General features: G+C 41.2%; 2 protein-coding genes across 9 annotated transcripts in view; one reads left to right on the top strand and one right to left on the bottom strand.

Annotated features, from left to right (window-relative positions):
* The window catches only part of lrba (LPS-responsive vesicle trafficking, beach and anchor containing), a 199,232-nt gene that overhangs the window by 123,408 nt on the left and 56,991 nt on the right, over positions 1-18,833 (top strand). The window lies entirely within an intron of this gene.
* Positions 487-2,143, bottom strand: mab21l2 (mab-21-like 2). The gene has a single exon (XM_032539168.1). It carries the CDS (start codon positions 1,654-1,656, stop codon positions 577-579), a length of 1,080 nt encoding a protein of 359 aa, XP_032395059.1. The 5' UTR covers positions 1,657-2,143; the 3' UTR covers positions 487-576.

Raw genomic sequence — 18,833 nt, forward strand, 5'->3', positions numbered from 1 at the left:
TTTTTTTTTATTAATTTAGCAAAAGTTTTTTTTTCCCCTTCCTTTTTTCTTTTCCCAGCGTTGAGCACAGCTCGACTTTCTCTCGTCAAAACGAATAACTGACTGATTCTCGTTATCACACAATAGCAAAACATAAAATGCAACAGATTTCCCTGTCACATCAGCTGTCAAAACACGTCAAGACACGAGGCCAAGTTGTAATTTTAATTTGCAACATTTTATTAACATTTCTTTTTTTAAAGTCACATCATGAAAAAAAATTGAACTTGGCACGCTACATTTTTATTCTTTCACTTAACGCTTTTGTGCATATATTTAAATAAAAGTTTCTTCACTTTGTGAAAACATTTAAAGAAGAACACTAAAATTTATTACATTTATCTGAAAATGTACCTTCACTTTCTCCGTGGCAGTGGCCCAATTGCTCCGTTTGAAAAGCGTGTTGTGGTTCGCTGCTCTGCTGCATTCTTTTATTTGTTTTTTTCACATTGCTTGGAGAATCAGTCGCAGAATCATGTTTGTCCTTCTCTGAGGTTTCTTTTTTTTTATCCCAAAATGTCTCTCTGCTCTGTCACTTTATAGTTTGTCCAAACTTTTAGCATTGGTGAGGATTTCCCTCGCTAGTCTCCATGTCTGCTTAGCAGCAGCCTCCAGGGCCGAGTGAGGCTTTCCCTGAAACAAGTCCAAGTTTGGCAAGAAGTAGTGGGGGCATCTGCGGCACTGCAGGCAGGATATGAGCTGCAGCAGGATGCCATTCAGTCGGTCTCCGAGGCAAGACTCGTCCCAGTCGGTCTCTCTCGGGTGCTTCTCGCACTCGTACAGCAGCAGGGTCTTCATGTGGTAGTTGTGGAGCGGCTGTCCCGGCAGCTCCAGGTGACGGTCCCTCAGAGTCTTCAGGACGGAGAGACACTTCTTCCTGCAGCCGGCCATCAGCAGCCTGTTCTCGGCCTCGCTGAACTGCAGAACCCAGGCGTCGCTCTCCGCCGAGCTCTGCTTCCCCGTTAACGAGTAACACTCCTTGGAGAGGAGGTTAAAACCCTCTGCTTTGACTTCTGCTACCCGGTTGGGACCGGGCCAGGGGATGTGGGGCATGGGCCACTGAGCCGCACTCCTAGGCCAGATCCCAGTGCACTTGAACGCGGGGGTGATCTGCACCACGTACCTCTCCCTGATCCGTAGCCGGACCTCGCTGGTGTCCGCCACCATCTTCACCACGTCGCGGTAGCTGCATTTATCCACGGCTTGCGCCACCAGAGTCTGAAACCTGGACCGGATCTTTCTGGCGGATAGGTAGCCCGAGGCGGTGATGAACTCGACCCACAGCGACATGCTCCTTTTCCGGCCGTCGCTCAGCTTCAGCACCGCGCAGCCGGGCAAGGAGCCGTCATCCACAAAGTTGAACACCCCCATCTGGTTGAGGTAAAGCACCACCTCAAACTCGTTGGGGGAGATGACCTCCATGCCCTCATAGCGCGCATCTATCTCACTGAGGGAGCTGATGAACCGGGGCTCCTGCACTTCCACCTCCTTCAGGACATCCGACACCACTTTGCAAACCTCCCTTATAGTCTTCGCAATGGCGGCTTTGCGAGCTTGGCATCTCTCGTTGTGATATTTGTTAAGCTGGTAAACCAGCTTTGCCTGCGTCGCAATCATGTTTGGGCAGAGGTCCGGGCTGTACACCGGCGAGTCGCAGTAAACTGACGGATCCAACGCTTACCGGTAAAGCCAGAGGCAAATGCTACCCCCGTGCAGGAAAAAGTGTGTAATCAAAAGTTTCTTTTTCTTTTTTTGTAGTTGCTTTTAGCAGCGGATGGACGTCAGTGTGAGGAGGAGGAGGAGGAGGAGGAAACGGATAGGGATGCAACGTATTAGGCTGCTAAATATCAGTCCAACTCAGGAGTACTTCCAGCACCGCTAGGTAGATTCATATTCAGGTTGTGGTTCACCATCCGTGTCCTGGGCTGCACACGCTAAAGGCTAAAACATCGTCTGTGACCACTCATCTCCTCTTGCTGTTATTCTCTCTCTCTCTCTCTCTCTATCTCTCTCTCTCTCTCTCTTCGTGCCCCCGCGCTCACTTTTCCTCCACACTCAGCTGTGAGCTGGACTTGTGTAGTTTATGAATGGTTCCTTCAGCAAGAGTGAAAGGGGTCGGGCTTCTCCTCCTGCAATCATGTGCGGAGCTGTCAGTGCAGGCAGCCAATCAGAGCGCAAGAGCTCCAGTCCGCCTCAGCAGCACCGGGGCGCGCGGAGCTGTGCGCTGCTCGCAATCCGACACAGGAAAACACAAACCTTTTTAGGTTTATACGGGCGGATTCCCGTGTACACTCTCTAAGCCAGCAGTAAAACATTTTGCAGTGTTCTCTTTGCGCGTAATTCCGCTCGGCGCGTTCTAAGGAGTGGAAGTGTATAGGCAAAATGTGAGTGACAGCCTTTAACTTTAGACCGCTTGTATTCTGTAGATACGTCTCTCTTTTTTCCTCTCCGTTTTTCTACTTGAATGTGTTTTTTCCGTGGTTTTCTCATTTTTGAAAGGCTCAGTAATTACAGAGTTTTTTCTCTCACCGACAGCAAGTATTATTTCTTTTCATTCATTGGTTTACGCAGCATGTTCTACTTTTGTCCTACTTTTGTCTTACAAAGTCTGGTGGACTATGTTGCCTTTATCTTGAAAATGTATACTTCTGTTTTATAATTTTAAATGTGATGTTTCCTTTTTGGAATTGGACATCTAACACGCATGGACAGTTGGTCACATTATTCATAAATTCAATTAAAACTGGGAAAAAACAATATTTACGTCAATCATTTTTTACCTATTCTCTTCATTTAAAGTCCGTTCCTTTTTATTCTTGGGGAAGCCCTTAAGCTATTGTCTATTTATTACATTCATCTGAAATTGTGTGTGTGTGTGTGTGTGTGTGTGTTTTATAAACAATTAATATTATATGCTGTTGAATATTTTTACGCCATTTATCATTTTGTTAATGTACGTTTAAAATATGTTGAGTGCACCTGCAGCTTAGGCACCGAAAAGCATGAATTAAAAAAAAAACCCTGAAATGATACGTTTTCATTTAAACTAATACATGGATTTAAATGTTATTGGACATTTAGTCTTGGATAGATATAGATGTTCAATATTGTGTTCTTTATTTATGCTCAGGATAGTACCATACTAACAAACAATACAATAAATAAATAAAAAATCAAAACCACAGATCAAAACACGATTCTATGAGACAAGTTTTAAAAATTCTGTGTGTGTGTGTGTGTGTGTGTGTGTGTGTGTGTGTGTGTCACAGTCAACATTTTGGATTGAGTCAAATAACTGAAACAAGACGTGTGTCTGTCTCTCTCTCACAAACACACACACAGACTCACGTTATTTGCCTGTGGGTGTATTGCCGTGAACCTTGTCCATACTGAATAATTTAAGCAGGGGTCTCTCTGAGGTTGTAATTGAAGTCCCCTTGTCACCCTGACTTCACGTTGGAGGACTAAAGAAGCCATTACTTTCTCCCACAGACGTGCGGCTGCAGTGTGTGACATATACAGTGCTGGAAATATGAAAACCTGTAGTGAAAGCCATATGAAATGTTAAGGAGAAGTATTGTTGCAGCCTGTTACCTTTTTGTAGTTATTTAACATGTGTCCCCTATTCCAGTTAACAAGGTCACAGTAATTATTGGTGTCTGGCGTAAAATTGTACGGAGCTAATTGGACATTTTCTGCTACTTTTAAGTCTTCTTTCTTTCAAGGCTTCAGTTAAATACAGGTTATAATTTCAAATAATTATAATTGTGATTATCGTTTTTGAATAGTCGACCAAACCTGTCACTTCTTCACTGTCGCAGTAACGTTACAACTGTTCATATAGGTTAAATTATTTCTGTAATTAAATATATATATATCAGGCCTACAGTAATAAACCAAGGCTAGTCAGTCTGTAATATTTTGAATGGTAAGTGTTGATCACAGACCATAAGGTTGACTGTAGTTACCTGCATACATGCAGCTACATTATGGAAAACTGTCTGTATATTTTCTCTGCATTAAGCAGCATGTGCCTGTTGCCAAACCTTATTTCAGAGGCCATAAAGGCAAACACCTGGCAAATAAAATCCAAATAAAATATGAATAGGCAATCATTTTAGGTAATACAGAATATTGATTCAACAATAATTCCCAGAAACCTATTTACTAATATGAAGAAGACGACTATGCAGGGGAAGCAAACCACAAACATTTCGGAAAAGGCAAAGATTAATGAGCCCCCCTCCCCTCCTTCATAGTTAACGCATCTTCTGGACTTCGTCATGTTGCTTTTTTTGCATGTTCTGATGAGGCTTTAAGGGAGTGCAAAGTGACTTGTGATGAAAATATGTAGAGTATGTAAAAGATTTATCTTGAAAGACCTGAGTATTTGAGCTCATGTCAAGAAGTTTCATAATGCAAAAGGCCCAAGTGAAAACGCATTGAATTAGATTTACATGGGAACAATCATATTTGTGTCATCTTTTTCAGAGGCATTAACATGTGACACTAGCTATATATTGTATTACATACAGTATATTAATTCTGACAAGCTGGGTTTGTTTGCCCACCTAAATTAACTTTGGTCTCAGGGGAGAAGTTTAGTGTCAGATTCACCCGTCTCCACCAAGAAAAAACACTCAAGGGGAAAGTTGCATTGCATTGACTAAATGAGCACACACATATTTGAATATTGTTCTTAGACTACTAGATTATTCAGAGAAACTGGCAAGACAAGCAACAGTTGACTTGGCAACATTTGATTTTTGGTGGTATTTAAAAGTGTTAAACTGAGATTTGGCATTCCTTCCCTGTGTATCACACTTAAGTAAAATGATAGTTATTCCAGTGTTTGAATATTAGGATAAAAAGATAAAAACCGAGAGAAAGAAATGAGAAAAAAATGTCTGGCTGTTTGATTTCTGGGTGACTGTTTATCATCTGGCTCATCGCTCCAGAGAGATTAATCAACGCTACTTGGAGAGCAAGTGTCCAAATATTATGAAGGACACGATAACTGTAACTTAAGGAAATATACGGCAACACAGATCTTTACAAAGACATTGTGAATCCGCTTCTGCTCACCATTAAACCACATAGTTCTGAGCAATATGTTAATTTTTTTTATTGTAATGTAGAATGGACTGCAGTGGGTTGGATTTTATTAGAATTTGCCAGTTATAGTGGAAAGGTCAGCCAAGTCTCAGAGTATGTGTATGTACTGCACGTTACAGTCATAGGTGGAAAACAGAAGTAGGGTTAGCACACTGCTAAGACAGCTGGGAGCAACTGTGGGGGCCTTTGACATTTTTTTTTTAGTTTATCAATTTTTTTCTTTTTCTCCTATTTCCCCACTCTTCCCTTTTTTAAAATCAAATATCACGATATTCTTGACCGAATACCTTGATGTCGATATTGCGAAGATATTGTATGGTTGACTATTGGTGCTTTAACAAAATGGTATTTACACAATGAGATTTTTGATAAATATTCTCCAGAAATGATTTAATGACTTAGTTGGTAAAGGTAAATAATAGAACAGCTAGAACAACTGGTAAGTTCAGAAAATGACATCACTTTACTGTAATGTACAACACTTAGCATATCACAATATATCGCGAAATCAATACATCGATATATTGCCCAGCCATATATCTATATATATATATATATATATATATATATATAATATATATAAAGAAACAAGCCACCTCACTTATTCATCCATTCTTGCTACTTTGTGCCTTTTATCTCCTGAAAACGTTGAGAATTATCTGTGGTGCCTAAAGAGTTCCCCCTGGTTTATATTGACTGGAGAAAAGATCAGGGGCCTGTCAGAAAGCTCTTTGATCTGAGTCTGTGTGACGACTCCACAGTGATCCCCTCACAAGCACAAAACGGCGTCCATGCCTGTGCAAATCTCTGCCAGCTGATGAGTAACCTCACTCTCTCATCTTTTTTTTTTTTTTCTTCTCTTCTTCTGGCCTTGCTCTGTCCGTCTTTCCTACGTCTCAGCTTTATTCTCCTCCCCCCCCCCCCCCCCCTCCTCCTCCTACCAGATTACGCTGAGTACCCCCAGGTGGCTCATTACTGTGTATACTACACAGTTTTCAAAACAGTTCACAATTCGTAAAATCACACATAATTTCTCTTAAATTATATTTGAAACATATTTGGTCCCTTTTGTATGCGGATCCTGAGTCACGAGTGTCATAAAATTTAATTTCAGTGATCATTTTTGTGTGTTTAGTTCATCTCCTTGTTTAATCCTCACTCTGAATCGTCAGTATGCACTGTGCATACAACAAATACAAAGTGAAAGTCTCTTAAAGTAATTTACAGCAAGGGGCACTACCTTGGTCCTTGCAATACATCTCCAAATATTATGGCTACATTTTATGGCAAGGCCTTAGAGATACTTGAAGAAGGCAATAGAAAAAATGGGCTTGTTTTGCAACAGAATGTGCAACAGTTTCCTCCCTGCGTCTGTTTGACTTGGTGTGCTTTGTAATTCCAAGTGAGTGATAAGGGAGGGGGATGTCGAAGCTTGGCATTTTTAGGTAGTGCATTTTTTTTCTCTTTCCTTTCTCTGGAAACTTGATAGGTGTGTGGGAAAATGGCTCACTACCTAACAACACAGGCACACGTGTGGACCAACATCGACACACATGTGGACCAAGTGAATTTTTGATGCTCTTCACACATTTTGTTGCTGTTTCCCAAAGCCGGATGGACCCAGCTGCTCCCTCATAGAGGGCTCAAAGAAAATCATCGCAGGCAACTAATTGCCTGGCAAGGCCCTGCATCTGCTCGGCAGATAGCAGAACTGATGAAGTCACAGAGCAGATGTGTGTGTGTGTGTGTGTGTGTTTGTGTGTGTGCCTGTGTGTGTGTGTGTGTGTGTGTGCGTGTGTGTCAGCTTTCTCTCTTTAAACACAAACCATCTATTACATGTGGAGTTATTGTTACGGAGCCACTCCTGGAGACTACTAATGTATGAATGAGGAAGTGAAATTCGCTTTACTTCCAGCTGATTGGTCAAAGGAAATGCCAGCAAAAACCTGATTGGAGGAAGAGTCCCTTAGATCCCCATTGCAATCTAACTGTATTGTAAACTATTCCAGTGTCTGATTTACTCTTTCTAACTGTGGTGTGAGTATGTACTTCACGGTGGCAAAAATAACAAATGTATACTTCAAAAAGGCAGGAACGCATATTAAAGTAAGTTATTTTTTTTTTATTTTTTTTTTTATTTTTATTTTTTATCAGGATTTCTATGGACAATTCTATCCCACAACCCATCACATACTGGAAATGGAAAATATTGCGGATTGAGTTGAAAGCTTCAGCAATACATTGATAAATACAAAAAGGGATATTATAATAGTAATATTTAAGAAAACAATTTAGCTTTTTATTTATGAATCTTTCAAGTTTGAATTTCAAAGCTGCAGATTGAGGTTGTATAGTCATGTCAGTATAAAATAGTAAAGTACATATAATTGCTTGTAATTGAATTCACTGTAAGAAGAAAATATTACAGTTTGAACTTTAAGGCATTGCATTTTTTTTTAATACTTTTAGTGTTAAATATGGACGTGTATAGAGAGGATATAATTGATGGAGAAGTATGTAAGATTATCACTCACTCTATTTGTTAAAATGGCATTTTAATGTTAAAAGGTCTTTTTTTTTTTACTTCACAAAAACTAAGCTGCTGATATACGTAAGTTTAACTGTGCTGCTTCTTTCTTTCTTTCTATTTATTCTTTTTTTCCACCTGTGGACATCCACAATGTGTTTTCAGAAAGTTTTAGCCAAAGGCCAGAAAGAAAAGTATTTTGAAAGAATATCAGTACATTTTCTGTAAAGGTCAGTGTCCAACCTTGGACTATGCAATGATAAAACCCCCACTGAGAAGACATTGGAACTCTAATTAGTGGGGTGGCGACGTCTCTTCTGGGTTAGCTGGAGTGGCTGAATGGATGGTCACTCAGTCAAAGAAAACCGCCCTGGTGTTATGTCGCGACCAGTCCCATATCGTTAAGCTCTCCCTAAAGTGTCAAACTGCTGGGACTTCACCCCTCCCCCCCTCCTCCTGCTCGCTCCGCCAAACTCCCATGGTCACCAGGGACAACCTTCGACTGCAGCTGCCAATCACAAAGAGCCATGGCAGCGAGAGGTCTCTAAGAGAGGAGTCTATTGATTTTCCAGTTAGAGCCTAAGTAGTGTGTGCTATAGGACTAACGGACAGCCCAAGCAGGTATGTCATTATCAATGAGCCCAAGGAAATGGATCCCCTCACTCTCACTCATTCATATTGGCCTCCTTCCCTCCCTTGTTCCCTCCCTCCGTCTTTCCGTCATGCCGTTCCACCATCCTTTCCCTCCGCTCTCCTTGTCCGCTTTGACAGTGCATCCTGAGATGGTCAATAAATCGCTCAGCCACACCACGACAACAACCGGCAGAATGATGGGTTGGGATGACCTTCTTCCTCTTAACTTCCCCTCTTTCCTTCACCCGTCCACTGTCTGACCCTCCTTGCTTTCCAGGTACAGTAATTATAGCGCTGGTGAGACATGAAACGTTTTCGTACGAGAGACACAATCGTTAGCATCACAGCCGTCATGTGTTCCTCTCGGATTTTCTCGTTACTTGAATCCTAAACATCCAGGGTCAGTTTAATCTCAAGCATCATTCCCTGCAGCCCACTTTGGCTCATCCAGTCATCAGGAAACCCAATTATTATCATACGGCTCCTCTCGATTTGCCTCACTGCTTATGTCAAGTCACGGCCCAAGCTTTGGGAACTGTTCAACATAAAGGCATGTGCAAACAATTACAAATGATTTAAGCCAATTAGAGGAGATAAGGCCAAATAAAGGTTTAAAGCTTCCTGAAGTGAGTTTGTGTTCCCCGGTAGAGCAGTAAAGTCTTGTTAACTTCTTTACTGTCCCCTTATTGCTCTCTCACTCTGTCTCCCTAACACGAAATGCACATGCAGACCACCTCCTCTCCCTTTTGAGTTTCAAACCACATCAATGTGTGTGATATAGTCTCTCATATTACACTCCTGTTGTTTGAGCGAGGTTATATCAGAGATAATTAGATCATTCTGTAAGGATGAGGTCAGCGATCACTGGCCAGATGTGGAGTGTTTAAGAATGATGTTAACGATGGGCCCCATCATCATCATCATCTCCGTCTTTCGGTATGTCAGTTGGTCGGTCCACCACTTTGTTTCAGACTGGCTTAAATATTGGCTTGGCTGCCATGACATGTGAAACAGGTATTTGTGGTCCCCAGAAGATTAATCCTATTTCCATTAATGATCCTATGACTTTTCCTTCAGGGTTAGGTTGACACTTAGTTGTCAGTGAAATCTCTCAACAACTATGGGATGGATAACCATGAAATCCCCTGAGGTTGAATCCTACTGACTTACTGTTGATGATCCCCTGAATATTACTTTAGGGCCACCATCAGGTTAAAGTCTTGACTTATCCAGTAAATGGATGCATGCCTTTTAATACAGTCAATCAAATCCTCTGTGGAATGAATAATAGTAGTAATAACTATGGGGATCCCCTAACGTTTTATGTAGCGCCATCATCAGGTCAAAATTTCAATTTATTAAATACTTTTTAAATTATTTTATGACATTTCTTTCAGTCTCAGTCATGAACATGCTAAACTATGATGGTTAACAAGGTACAAATGATCCTTGACAACAGCATTTACAGTAGCTCAAAGCACCACTGTGACTAAGTACAGTCTTACAGAGCCGGTAGTGTGACTATAGACCCTTAGTCTTGTTTTTCACCCTTTGACAAAATGCAAACCGTGACTCTTGTGCAAAGCAGGCTGAAGACGCTTTAGAACGAGTGATAACCAGGTAGGACAAGTAGAGGAAGGACGATTGCCACATTGGCAGTCGCATAAAGAACCATTAGAGACTGTCATCTCGCACCCCTAATGATGACTAATGTCTCCCTTCCAACTGCTCTTCCCTCTCTCACACACACACACACACAAACACACAAACAACTACCCCATCTCTTTTCACTAACAAACATGCTTGCCCTCTCTATGCCTCTGTTTGTGACCTGACTTTGGACCTTAACACCACCACAGACCACTGTTGCCGAGACCTGGCCTACACTTAACCAAGCACCTCCAGACAAAGAGCTGCCACCCCCTCTTTGCACCTGAGCCTAGCCCCTCCATCATGCTCCCTCTCTGGGCTTGACTGGGCCAGTCAGGGGGCAGGTGCCTCCCCTCCCTTCCTTTGATTGATCCTCTCTCTCCATCATTTATTCCCTTCGTCTGCCTCTGACACACGTGTCAAAGGAACACTCCAGCCTGATGGATAGGCCTGTTTATAGATGCCAGTTTGCCTGGTAGGCTACTGATATTACAATCAGCACCTGTGTACCTGCTGTTCACACAAGCCTCTGTTATTCAGCTGAGGTCAGAGAGACACCGGGCTCCAATTGAAAGATCGATGTCCAGCCCAGCATATTGGAAATTGGAATTGTAAATGTGGTCTTGTTTTGGCAGAAAGGTCCGTGCTGCCTTTCAGATGATAAAACTAGATCCATATGTTGAAGAATTTGAGTAAATATGTGGGTTGTTGAGCTTCTTTTAATCTTTTTTAATCCTAGAATGCCTCATAAATACAAAGGCAAATTGACAGGACTAAGACTTAATAGTTATTATAGCTGTCAATTTCTACAAGAAATCAGGAGCAGTCCTAACCCGATGCATGTGCTTTTATAAGGTAAGACAATAGCATTGACGTGCACTCTGTGTAAAGACATCTCATGTGCTAGAGAGCAGAATGTTACATTGCTGAATTCTGGTGCCTCCATTGCCGTTTTGGTTAATGACCCATCCAGTCTGGTTGAAATGGCACATCCATAGGGACATTCTGCAGATTACTTACTCATCCAAGACTTCTTTTTAGCAGACATCAGCACAACAGCAAGAAGCAAGACTGTAGAATAAGATACAGTACTGTATAAATGGCAATTGTAATATACAGATGATGTTTAATACTATAAAGTCAAATCAAAGGATAGTTTTTCTTGTTGTGAATTTTCTAAACCTCTTTACCATCCTCTTTTTTTAACATCTCAATAATAAAAGATGATGCACTTCAAATTTGTTCCACACCAGCAATCACAGTCATAAAAAATCTGTATAGTAACAAATGAAATGCTGAGGCCAAGTTTAATTAAAGTAAATTGTCTGAACCTTTTTATTACTCTTTAAAGATGCACATATGTAATGTGAAAGGGGGCCCTTGTTGTCACCAATCCAAAGATATTTATACAAATAACTCTGCAGTTCTCTTTACAGAGTGTTTTCATTTTTTTTTAAAGTCAAATATAAGCTTCTTTCAGCTAATTGTTTTGCTCTTATAGCTTGAAACTTCTTTTGATTCATTCTCATTGCTCTCACGAAATGGCAAAAATGACAAGACTAGGACTGCCTGCTGCCTAAATTGCAAAGAGACCACCTGGTAAACAAAGTAACATTTAGCAGCTTGAGCCAGATATTTCCTTAAGGATAACAAAAGACCAAAAATGAGCTCCAAGGAGAGTAAACATTGAACTTGCATTCGTCAGGTGGCCACAGCACAACGGCAAATGGATGCTAATGGTGCTCCATGTTTGCTGGATGTGCAAATAACTTGCTAACATGTTTGATTTAACAACTTTATAAGGTGATAATATGTTAAAGTTGTTTTTACAGCCTCTTCTGCCTAAAAAAAAGTTATTTCTTGCTTAAGTCATGTTAAGTCAGTTTTATTTATATAGCTGAAAATCACAAATTACAGTCTGTACAGCATACGACACCCTCTGACCTCTGATTGGATAAACTTCTCCCCCACAAAACTACAACCAAATAGGGCGTAGATTGTACACAGAATCTTGGTGTACTTCATTTGTATTTTATTACTTCATAATTTTTTCTGCTTTCAGAGTATTGGAAATGCTCACTGATATAATTCACTGTATTACAGTAGTAACTAATAATGCCTGTCACTGATAAACCTGTAGCTCCAATTGACTCACCTTCAAATTCTTAAAAATCTTCACAGCCGGTCCTTTATACAAATCCCATTCTCTCCCTCTTCTTTTGCTTGGGACAACCAACCCCAAATTCCCCAAGAGGGGTGTACTTTTCACCCCACACCCTCTTAAGCTGGTGACAATAGGCGGATTAGAAAAGAATTTACTTCAGCGAAGCCTTGCTCCAGCCCCAAAAAAGCCTATCCATCACTAAATGGCAAAATGAGAGATTGAAGGAAAGCGGGGAGAATGCGATAGGAGCCGGTCAGTGATCTTAACCTGAGTGATGTTTGCCATGGCAGCTTATAGGGCCAATAGCATTGAGGCTAAAACACCTCCTGCGCTTCAGTGGTGGCTCTGGCTTGTCTTCTTGATTTTCTGAATATCATTGAAAAGCATATGCATTCTTTTACTTCTTATGCTGGTCTGCAAGTGTTTAGTGATGAGCATGACAAATTAAGGAATGTATTTAAGCTCAATCACTCTCAACAGGTGCCCTGCAGTACTATTAAGGTCTCATATGTAGCTGCTGGTTTCCAAGGAGGACATTTTATATGCACTATATCCTGCTTTGTTTTTATTGCGGTTTATGGTGCCATGATATCAATGTCCAGTTAAAGACTATGTATTAAGTTAACTATTGTTCCATGTGCACTGTGTGTGTACCATGACGTTTCTTTACTGCACTGTCCAAAATGATATAGGTTTGATAAACGTGTATCGTGAGAATGCATTACAGCAGAGAGGTATTTTCTCAATTTGTGGATGTTTTTTTGCATTTCACACCCCTCTTCCCTTCACTTATATGGCCTTATCCATCCTTTGTTCCCCATCACCTTTGAACCACTAACTCTGCCTTTTGTGGCCCCAGTCTAAGCTGTGATAGGGTACCAAAAGGAAGCGCTGATCTTAAATATTTAAAAACAAATAGCAGAGCTATTTTATATACATCTCTGAATGTTTTCTCTGTGTAATCTGCCCAAATATGCAATACGTTGTTGCTAAAAAAAAGGCTCACAATGTCTTATTTACTAAAGTTTTTGACTTATTTTCATGTTTATGTAAACCCTTACTAGTACATTAATGTTTGGCATTGCCACTTTTGTATCTTATGTGCTCTTTTTTCGACTTCACAGCTTATGCCCAAAGGCTTAATGTTTAATGAGTTAATGCGCTGAAGTCTTCACTTCTCTACCAATTAACCCCTAGACCACTGCAGCATTTTCCTAAACCCACACAAGACATTTTTCTATTGTTCCCATTTCAAAAAGGCTAAGCAGCTAAGGAAAGGAAAGGAGAAAAGGCTAACCTGTTAGCAAACAGTGAAAAGGCCCCGAAAGGGGTTTAATCCTTATTAGGCCAAATTCAGACTAAGTGGCCCCACAGATCCTTTCAAAGGGGACTTTCTTCAAGGAGTGCAAACTCTTACTGGGTGACGTTTGGGACTGAATGCTTTGAGCCTTCAGGCTCCATAACCTACACTTGCTGCAAGCTGGGCTTGTTTATTTTTGCTTTAATTCTCTCACACTCCAGCGCAGCTTCATAGTTGTGTTTATTTTTTTTGACCTTGTAGTTTGTTTGACTTCCCTCGAGGCAAATAGGCCTTTATGTGTGACCACTGATTACATCTTGAATTAGTTACATGATGGTAGAACAATTGTACCTATCAGTCATTGGTGGACACAAATGGTCTTGACTACTTATACTGAAGCCTGTTGACAATGCATCCTATAGTCAGTAATAATCAGTATTATCGGTTCCTAGTTATACACAGATTCTAGCTATAATGGACAATATATGCTTACTGCTTATTGTTGTTATTAAAGCGATAGTTTAAGTTTGGGAAAATGAGCTCATTCACTTTCTTGCTGAGAGTTAGATGAGGAGAGCGATACAACTCGTAGATATTAGAGTGGCATCAATATTTTCAGCAGCAGCTAGCAAATTCTTCCAAAGAGGTTGAACTAAAAAAAAAAAAAAAAAAACTAAAAAAAAAAGAGGTCCCTTTTGGGTTTTGTTAACCTGATAGTTGATTGGTCTACAGTCAAGTATATCACTATGACGCCTTTTTATATTTTCACTGCTTATTTTCCCAACCACACTGCTCCCATAGTTCAACAGTCATGGAGCACATGACTAGACAGAGATGGTGTCAAGGCTTGTCGGTTAAATCCTACTCTTGCTGAGGCACAAAGGCTACAGGAGAACTGCTGTAGTGTGAAAGTAGAGTCATGTGGCTGCGCTGTTTTAAAGTCAAATGATTCCAGACTCTTACTGTGAGGGAGCATTGTTTTCTCTTGAATGACTTGCCTATTTCACCCCAAACGCAGCCTCCAAACACCTAATCACCAACCATACTCCTTCGGTTCTGTAATGACTTTTGATTGAAATACATTCTTTCAAGAAATCTTTGCAGTAAAATTATGTTTATGCATCTTTCGGTCCTTCTTTTCAGTAACCGTAGTCTCAGTCCTCATTTTTTTCCTGGCCATCACTCAATCTCAAAAGCAAAATCTGTCTTAATTGGCTCCAGAGGGCTCTTGGAGGCTTTGTGTCAACGGTGATGAGGGTCCCGATTGGTCCAGAGGCACAGGCAGCCAACAGACCCTTGTTAGTGAGTCGGGCCCTTTGCTTGCTCGTTAGTCCGATGAACTCATTAACTGATGGGGAGTGGGTGACAAGGCCTTGTTTAACAGGGTGGAACAGAGGAGGGTGGGGGTTGAGGTGAGCGGGGGAGGAGGCAAATAAGTATGTGGATAAGGAATAGTTAGAAGAAGCTTATTAGAGTTGTAAACTCTGGTATGTTTATGTACGCACCAAGTGAGTGTCAAAAAGTCCTTAAATGTCCGCTCGTGTTTGCCTGTTACTACTTTCTCATTTGTCGCTGCAGTAAAACGGCTGTCAGCGTCTCGGTCCACTGAAACTCCGGTTATTGTAGATGGCTTGATTCTGTAGTCAGTCAAGTGAGGAAGAGTCCCAAAGAGCATGGCACTGATGTAACTATAAGCAGTGGTTTGCTTTGTGTTTGACTTTAAAAAAGAAAAAGGTGGAGTCTCGTTTAACAATAGCAAGTTGTCGGAATCTGCAACCTCAGTCCATAGTTTGCATGTAAAAGTCAATTTGTGACATGTGGAGTAGTGGGTGTAGAGGAGTGTGGATGTAGATAGGGTTTGGGAAATGAAAAGCAATAAGCAACTCCACATGCTGATAAGTCCACAGGTTTTTATTTTTTGTTAAATGAATTCTATCAAGTTCTCCCAATACCGCTTGTCCCTCGTCTCCGTTTTGATGTTGATGGATCACCGCTCTTCCTCCCGCTCATTAATTTCATCACCTTATCTCCCACACCACTTCATTTGACCAAAAGGTAATAATAAATTCCTCATCCATTATCCTTTAACTGAGGCAGCCATGCAGAAATACTTAATAACAGGCAACAAATTGAACTTCAATCACCTAATTTTCCTTCAAGGATACACATCACATTAAACTAAACGAGCAACTGTGCATATACCACTTATCAAACAGTGTGTATGTCCAATTTTTACCATTTCTTTTACAAAAACGACACTAGGTGTTTTTTATGACAAATAAGGATTTACTTATTTACTATTGGTAAAATGCTGTGGCTTCTGTCGCTTCAACTAGAGTGTCCTAGCAGCCCAAAAAACACACACACACACACACACACACACACACACACACACACACACACACACACACACACACACACACACACAAAAATTGAAAACTGGGTTTGCGACAGAAAGGGGGTGATGGAGAGGAGTCACTGGCAAGGACTGTCTGCAAGATTCAGTGGTGATTGTGTGTGTGTGTGTGTGTGTGTGTGTGTGTGTGTGTGTGTACGTGCGCGTGTGTGTGTGTGGTTACGCACCGCAGCCACAGTCACCCGGCCCCTCTTCATGTGTCCCTCTTCATTCCGCTGTCTTTTGGGCATCCGACAAAGACAAACGACAGTGCTTCAGAAATGAGCAGCCGCCCGGCGCACAAACAGGTTGAAAGAGGAGGAGGAAGAGATGGAGAAAAAAGCGTTGCAATCAAGACGAGTTCCTTTGTTTTCTGTTTGGCTGTGTCCTCTCGCGTGACGCTTTGAAATTGATCTCAGGACACACCAGAGCTGAATCCATGGATAATGTTCCACATGAAATGAAACATCAATAAAACCGTGCTTCATACTCAACCAGTCACATTGATGTAAAAGCTTTTTTTTGGTGTTCCCTTTATGGAATCTTCTGTCCTATTCTCAATTTCAATCAGTTTTTATTCTTTTATTTATTTTTTTAAACTGAACAACCCTTTTTTTTCAGATAGTAATATGTAAATGTGATAACCTGAGTATGGCTTTGGAGTTGTTTTTAAAAAAGAAATCATCTTCTGCTTCTGTAGCAATCTCGTCTCTTTGAGCCCGACTGATCCAGTTCCACCATTACTATTTATCACAGAGGAAGCTGGTTCAGCCATAACTCCAGCTCGGACAATAACCTCCACACCATTGTAATTTGTTCAGACATGGTCAAAACGACGAGAGCATTACTGCACGGATAGTTTGTCACGCTCCTTGTCACCCACTCAGCTTTTTCATCTGCAAGGGAAAGGGCGCCGCTGATAGGCACAATGATCTCTGGAACATAGAGTGCTATTTACAGCATTGCAGGAGATTCATTGGTCCAGGGACAGATATGATATCCTGCTGCCTCCGCTGCTGTCATATCTATCTATGGAATCAGAGACTGCAACTTTATCACGCCCTGGGCATCTTCTTGACATCCATCGTGAGGTCTATCAGTGTACTCCTGGGGATGAAATGAGTCAACCACTCCCTTTTTGGAGGTGAAAGGTTACTCTCCAAGCATCCACTCATACATCTGAAAACAGTATTTTTTTCTTTTTCTTGATCAGATAGAAGCAGAGGAAGAACTTGAGACGAAATGGTTGGTAATGATATGTACTGGGATTTCAGTTGTCTATTTCCATGATGTTCCACTTCCGGGATTGCTCTCGTTCTGCCGGAAATTCCACCGGTTTTCGGTGTCCGTTACCTCCCACTTTCTTTGGGTTGTAATTTTAAACTCCGGTGGATTTATGAGCACTATGGTTAACTGCTCTTCAGATCTCTGCAAGGTAAATCCAGACAGCTAACCAGACTATCTGTCCAATCTGAGCTTTCTGCTGCACAACACGTTCCAATAAAACAAGTTCCTTCCCTAGGCTATTTTGCAGCGACACTGTGGCTTCGCTTGGCACCGCCCAAGACCAATGTGATTGATTAAAAGAAATGCCGATAAACTAGTGCACATTTTTTTCCAATTCCAGATTGCTGCGTGGACTAGCCGGACCCTCCTTCGTAGCGCTGTGGGGGAAGGTCTGGCAATGCGAGACTAGGATTTCAGTAGCGTTCTTGACAAGCTAATCTGAAAGCTATCAAGTCTGTCAGTAGAGAAAACTATTCAGGTGTCTCAGCCTGTTTGTCAGTTAAATTCAATCTCATCAACTCACAACAGGCTTAGTAATGTCCCTAATGGTCTAAATAGGCAAACTACTATATAGTTACAAATGCATACTTCCAACATACAAATCCTGTATGTAGAAACAAATCCCATGACATGATCATACCTTAAAACACATCTATGCATGTTCTCTTCATACTATTGTGTTTATAAATGTTTAATTCCATTCCTACTTTTACTGCTATATAACTATTTATCTTTCTGTAACCTTTGAAATTAAGAATTAGCGAGTCAAACATCTGTTAAGATGTCTTCTTTTACTTTGCGCCGTTGAGCCTGTGCCTCCTAAACTCACTAATTAACAGGTTGTAGCACATTGTTTGTTTAATCCACACTAAAAACAGAAGTATAAAAACAATGGATTTTGTTACCTTTGGACAGACTAGCAGTCTTTGTGCAAAGCTAAGTAAGCCGGCTGCTGGCTGTAACTTCATATTTGCTTTACAGACATGAGAGTTGCTACTATATTTGAAATTAACATCTTTTCTTAAGGGTTTTTTCATTTCTCACAGTAGTTTACCTTATGAAATACATGTTCCTTGATGATAAAAAAAAAAGGTGTTTGCTGTTGTGAGTGCGGCTGATGATGACTGGTATAGTCATCTTGAGCCCCTGTTTAGGAAGATGGGAGGCTGGCGGTTGCAGCCCCAGCCAGCTTCTCCAAGCCACTAATCCACATTTAATTGAACTCCAGAGACTTTGAAGTGAGTCTGTGATGCAGGCGGATCTTATTCCTCATAGAGACAACGAGGGAGAGGCTGTTCTCTGGCTGGCAAAGGCCTCAGCTGGTCCCCTCTGCTGTCCCCCCCGCCTTTTAATGAGCTCCTTTAACTTAACACTTGTCCAAGCTTGCTAGCTCACATTTGAATATTTTTGATTAATAACACAGCCTCTGAACCGTGCTGTGACAACCTAAAGGGTCCCTTTTACCTTTCTACCACCTCCCTGTATGCCCCCTGTCAGTAGACGCCTTTGAAACTAAAAGCTGAAACAAAAGCCTAGTTATTAAAGCAGTGCTCAGTAGGTTAGTAGCAAATCTAAGTGCCGTATTAGAGTACAAATATCAGGTGCAGGGCCAAGCATCTGGGTCTGTCAGGCACTGTGGCAGCCATCAGAACAAGTCCCTCTGACAGCTACCGCAATTTCCATGGGGGCCGATTAAGCTAAGCTCATCGAAGCCTTTAAAAAA

The sequence above is a fragment of the Etheostoma spectabile genome, chromosome 2 (assembly GCF_008692095.1).
Source record: "Etheostoma spectabile isolate EspeVRDwgs_2016 chromosome 2, UIUC_Espe_1.0, whole genome shotgun sequence".
Classification (NCBI taxonomy): Eukaryota; Metazoa; Chordata; class Actinopteri; order Perciformes; family Percidae; genus Etheostoma; species Etheostoma spectabile.

Coding starts and splice junctions, on each gene's coding strand:
- mab21l2 (XM_032539168.1), bottom strand. CDS start 1,656: ATGATTGCGACGCAGGCAAAGCTGGTTTACCAGCTTAACAAATATCAC.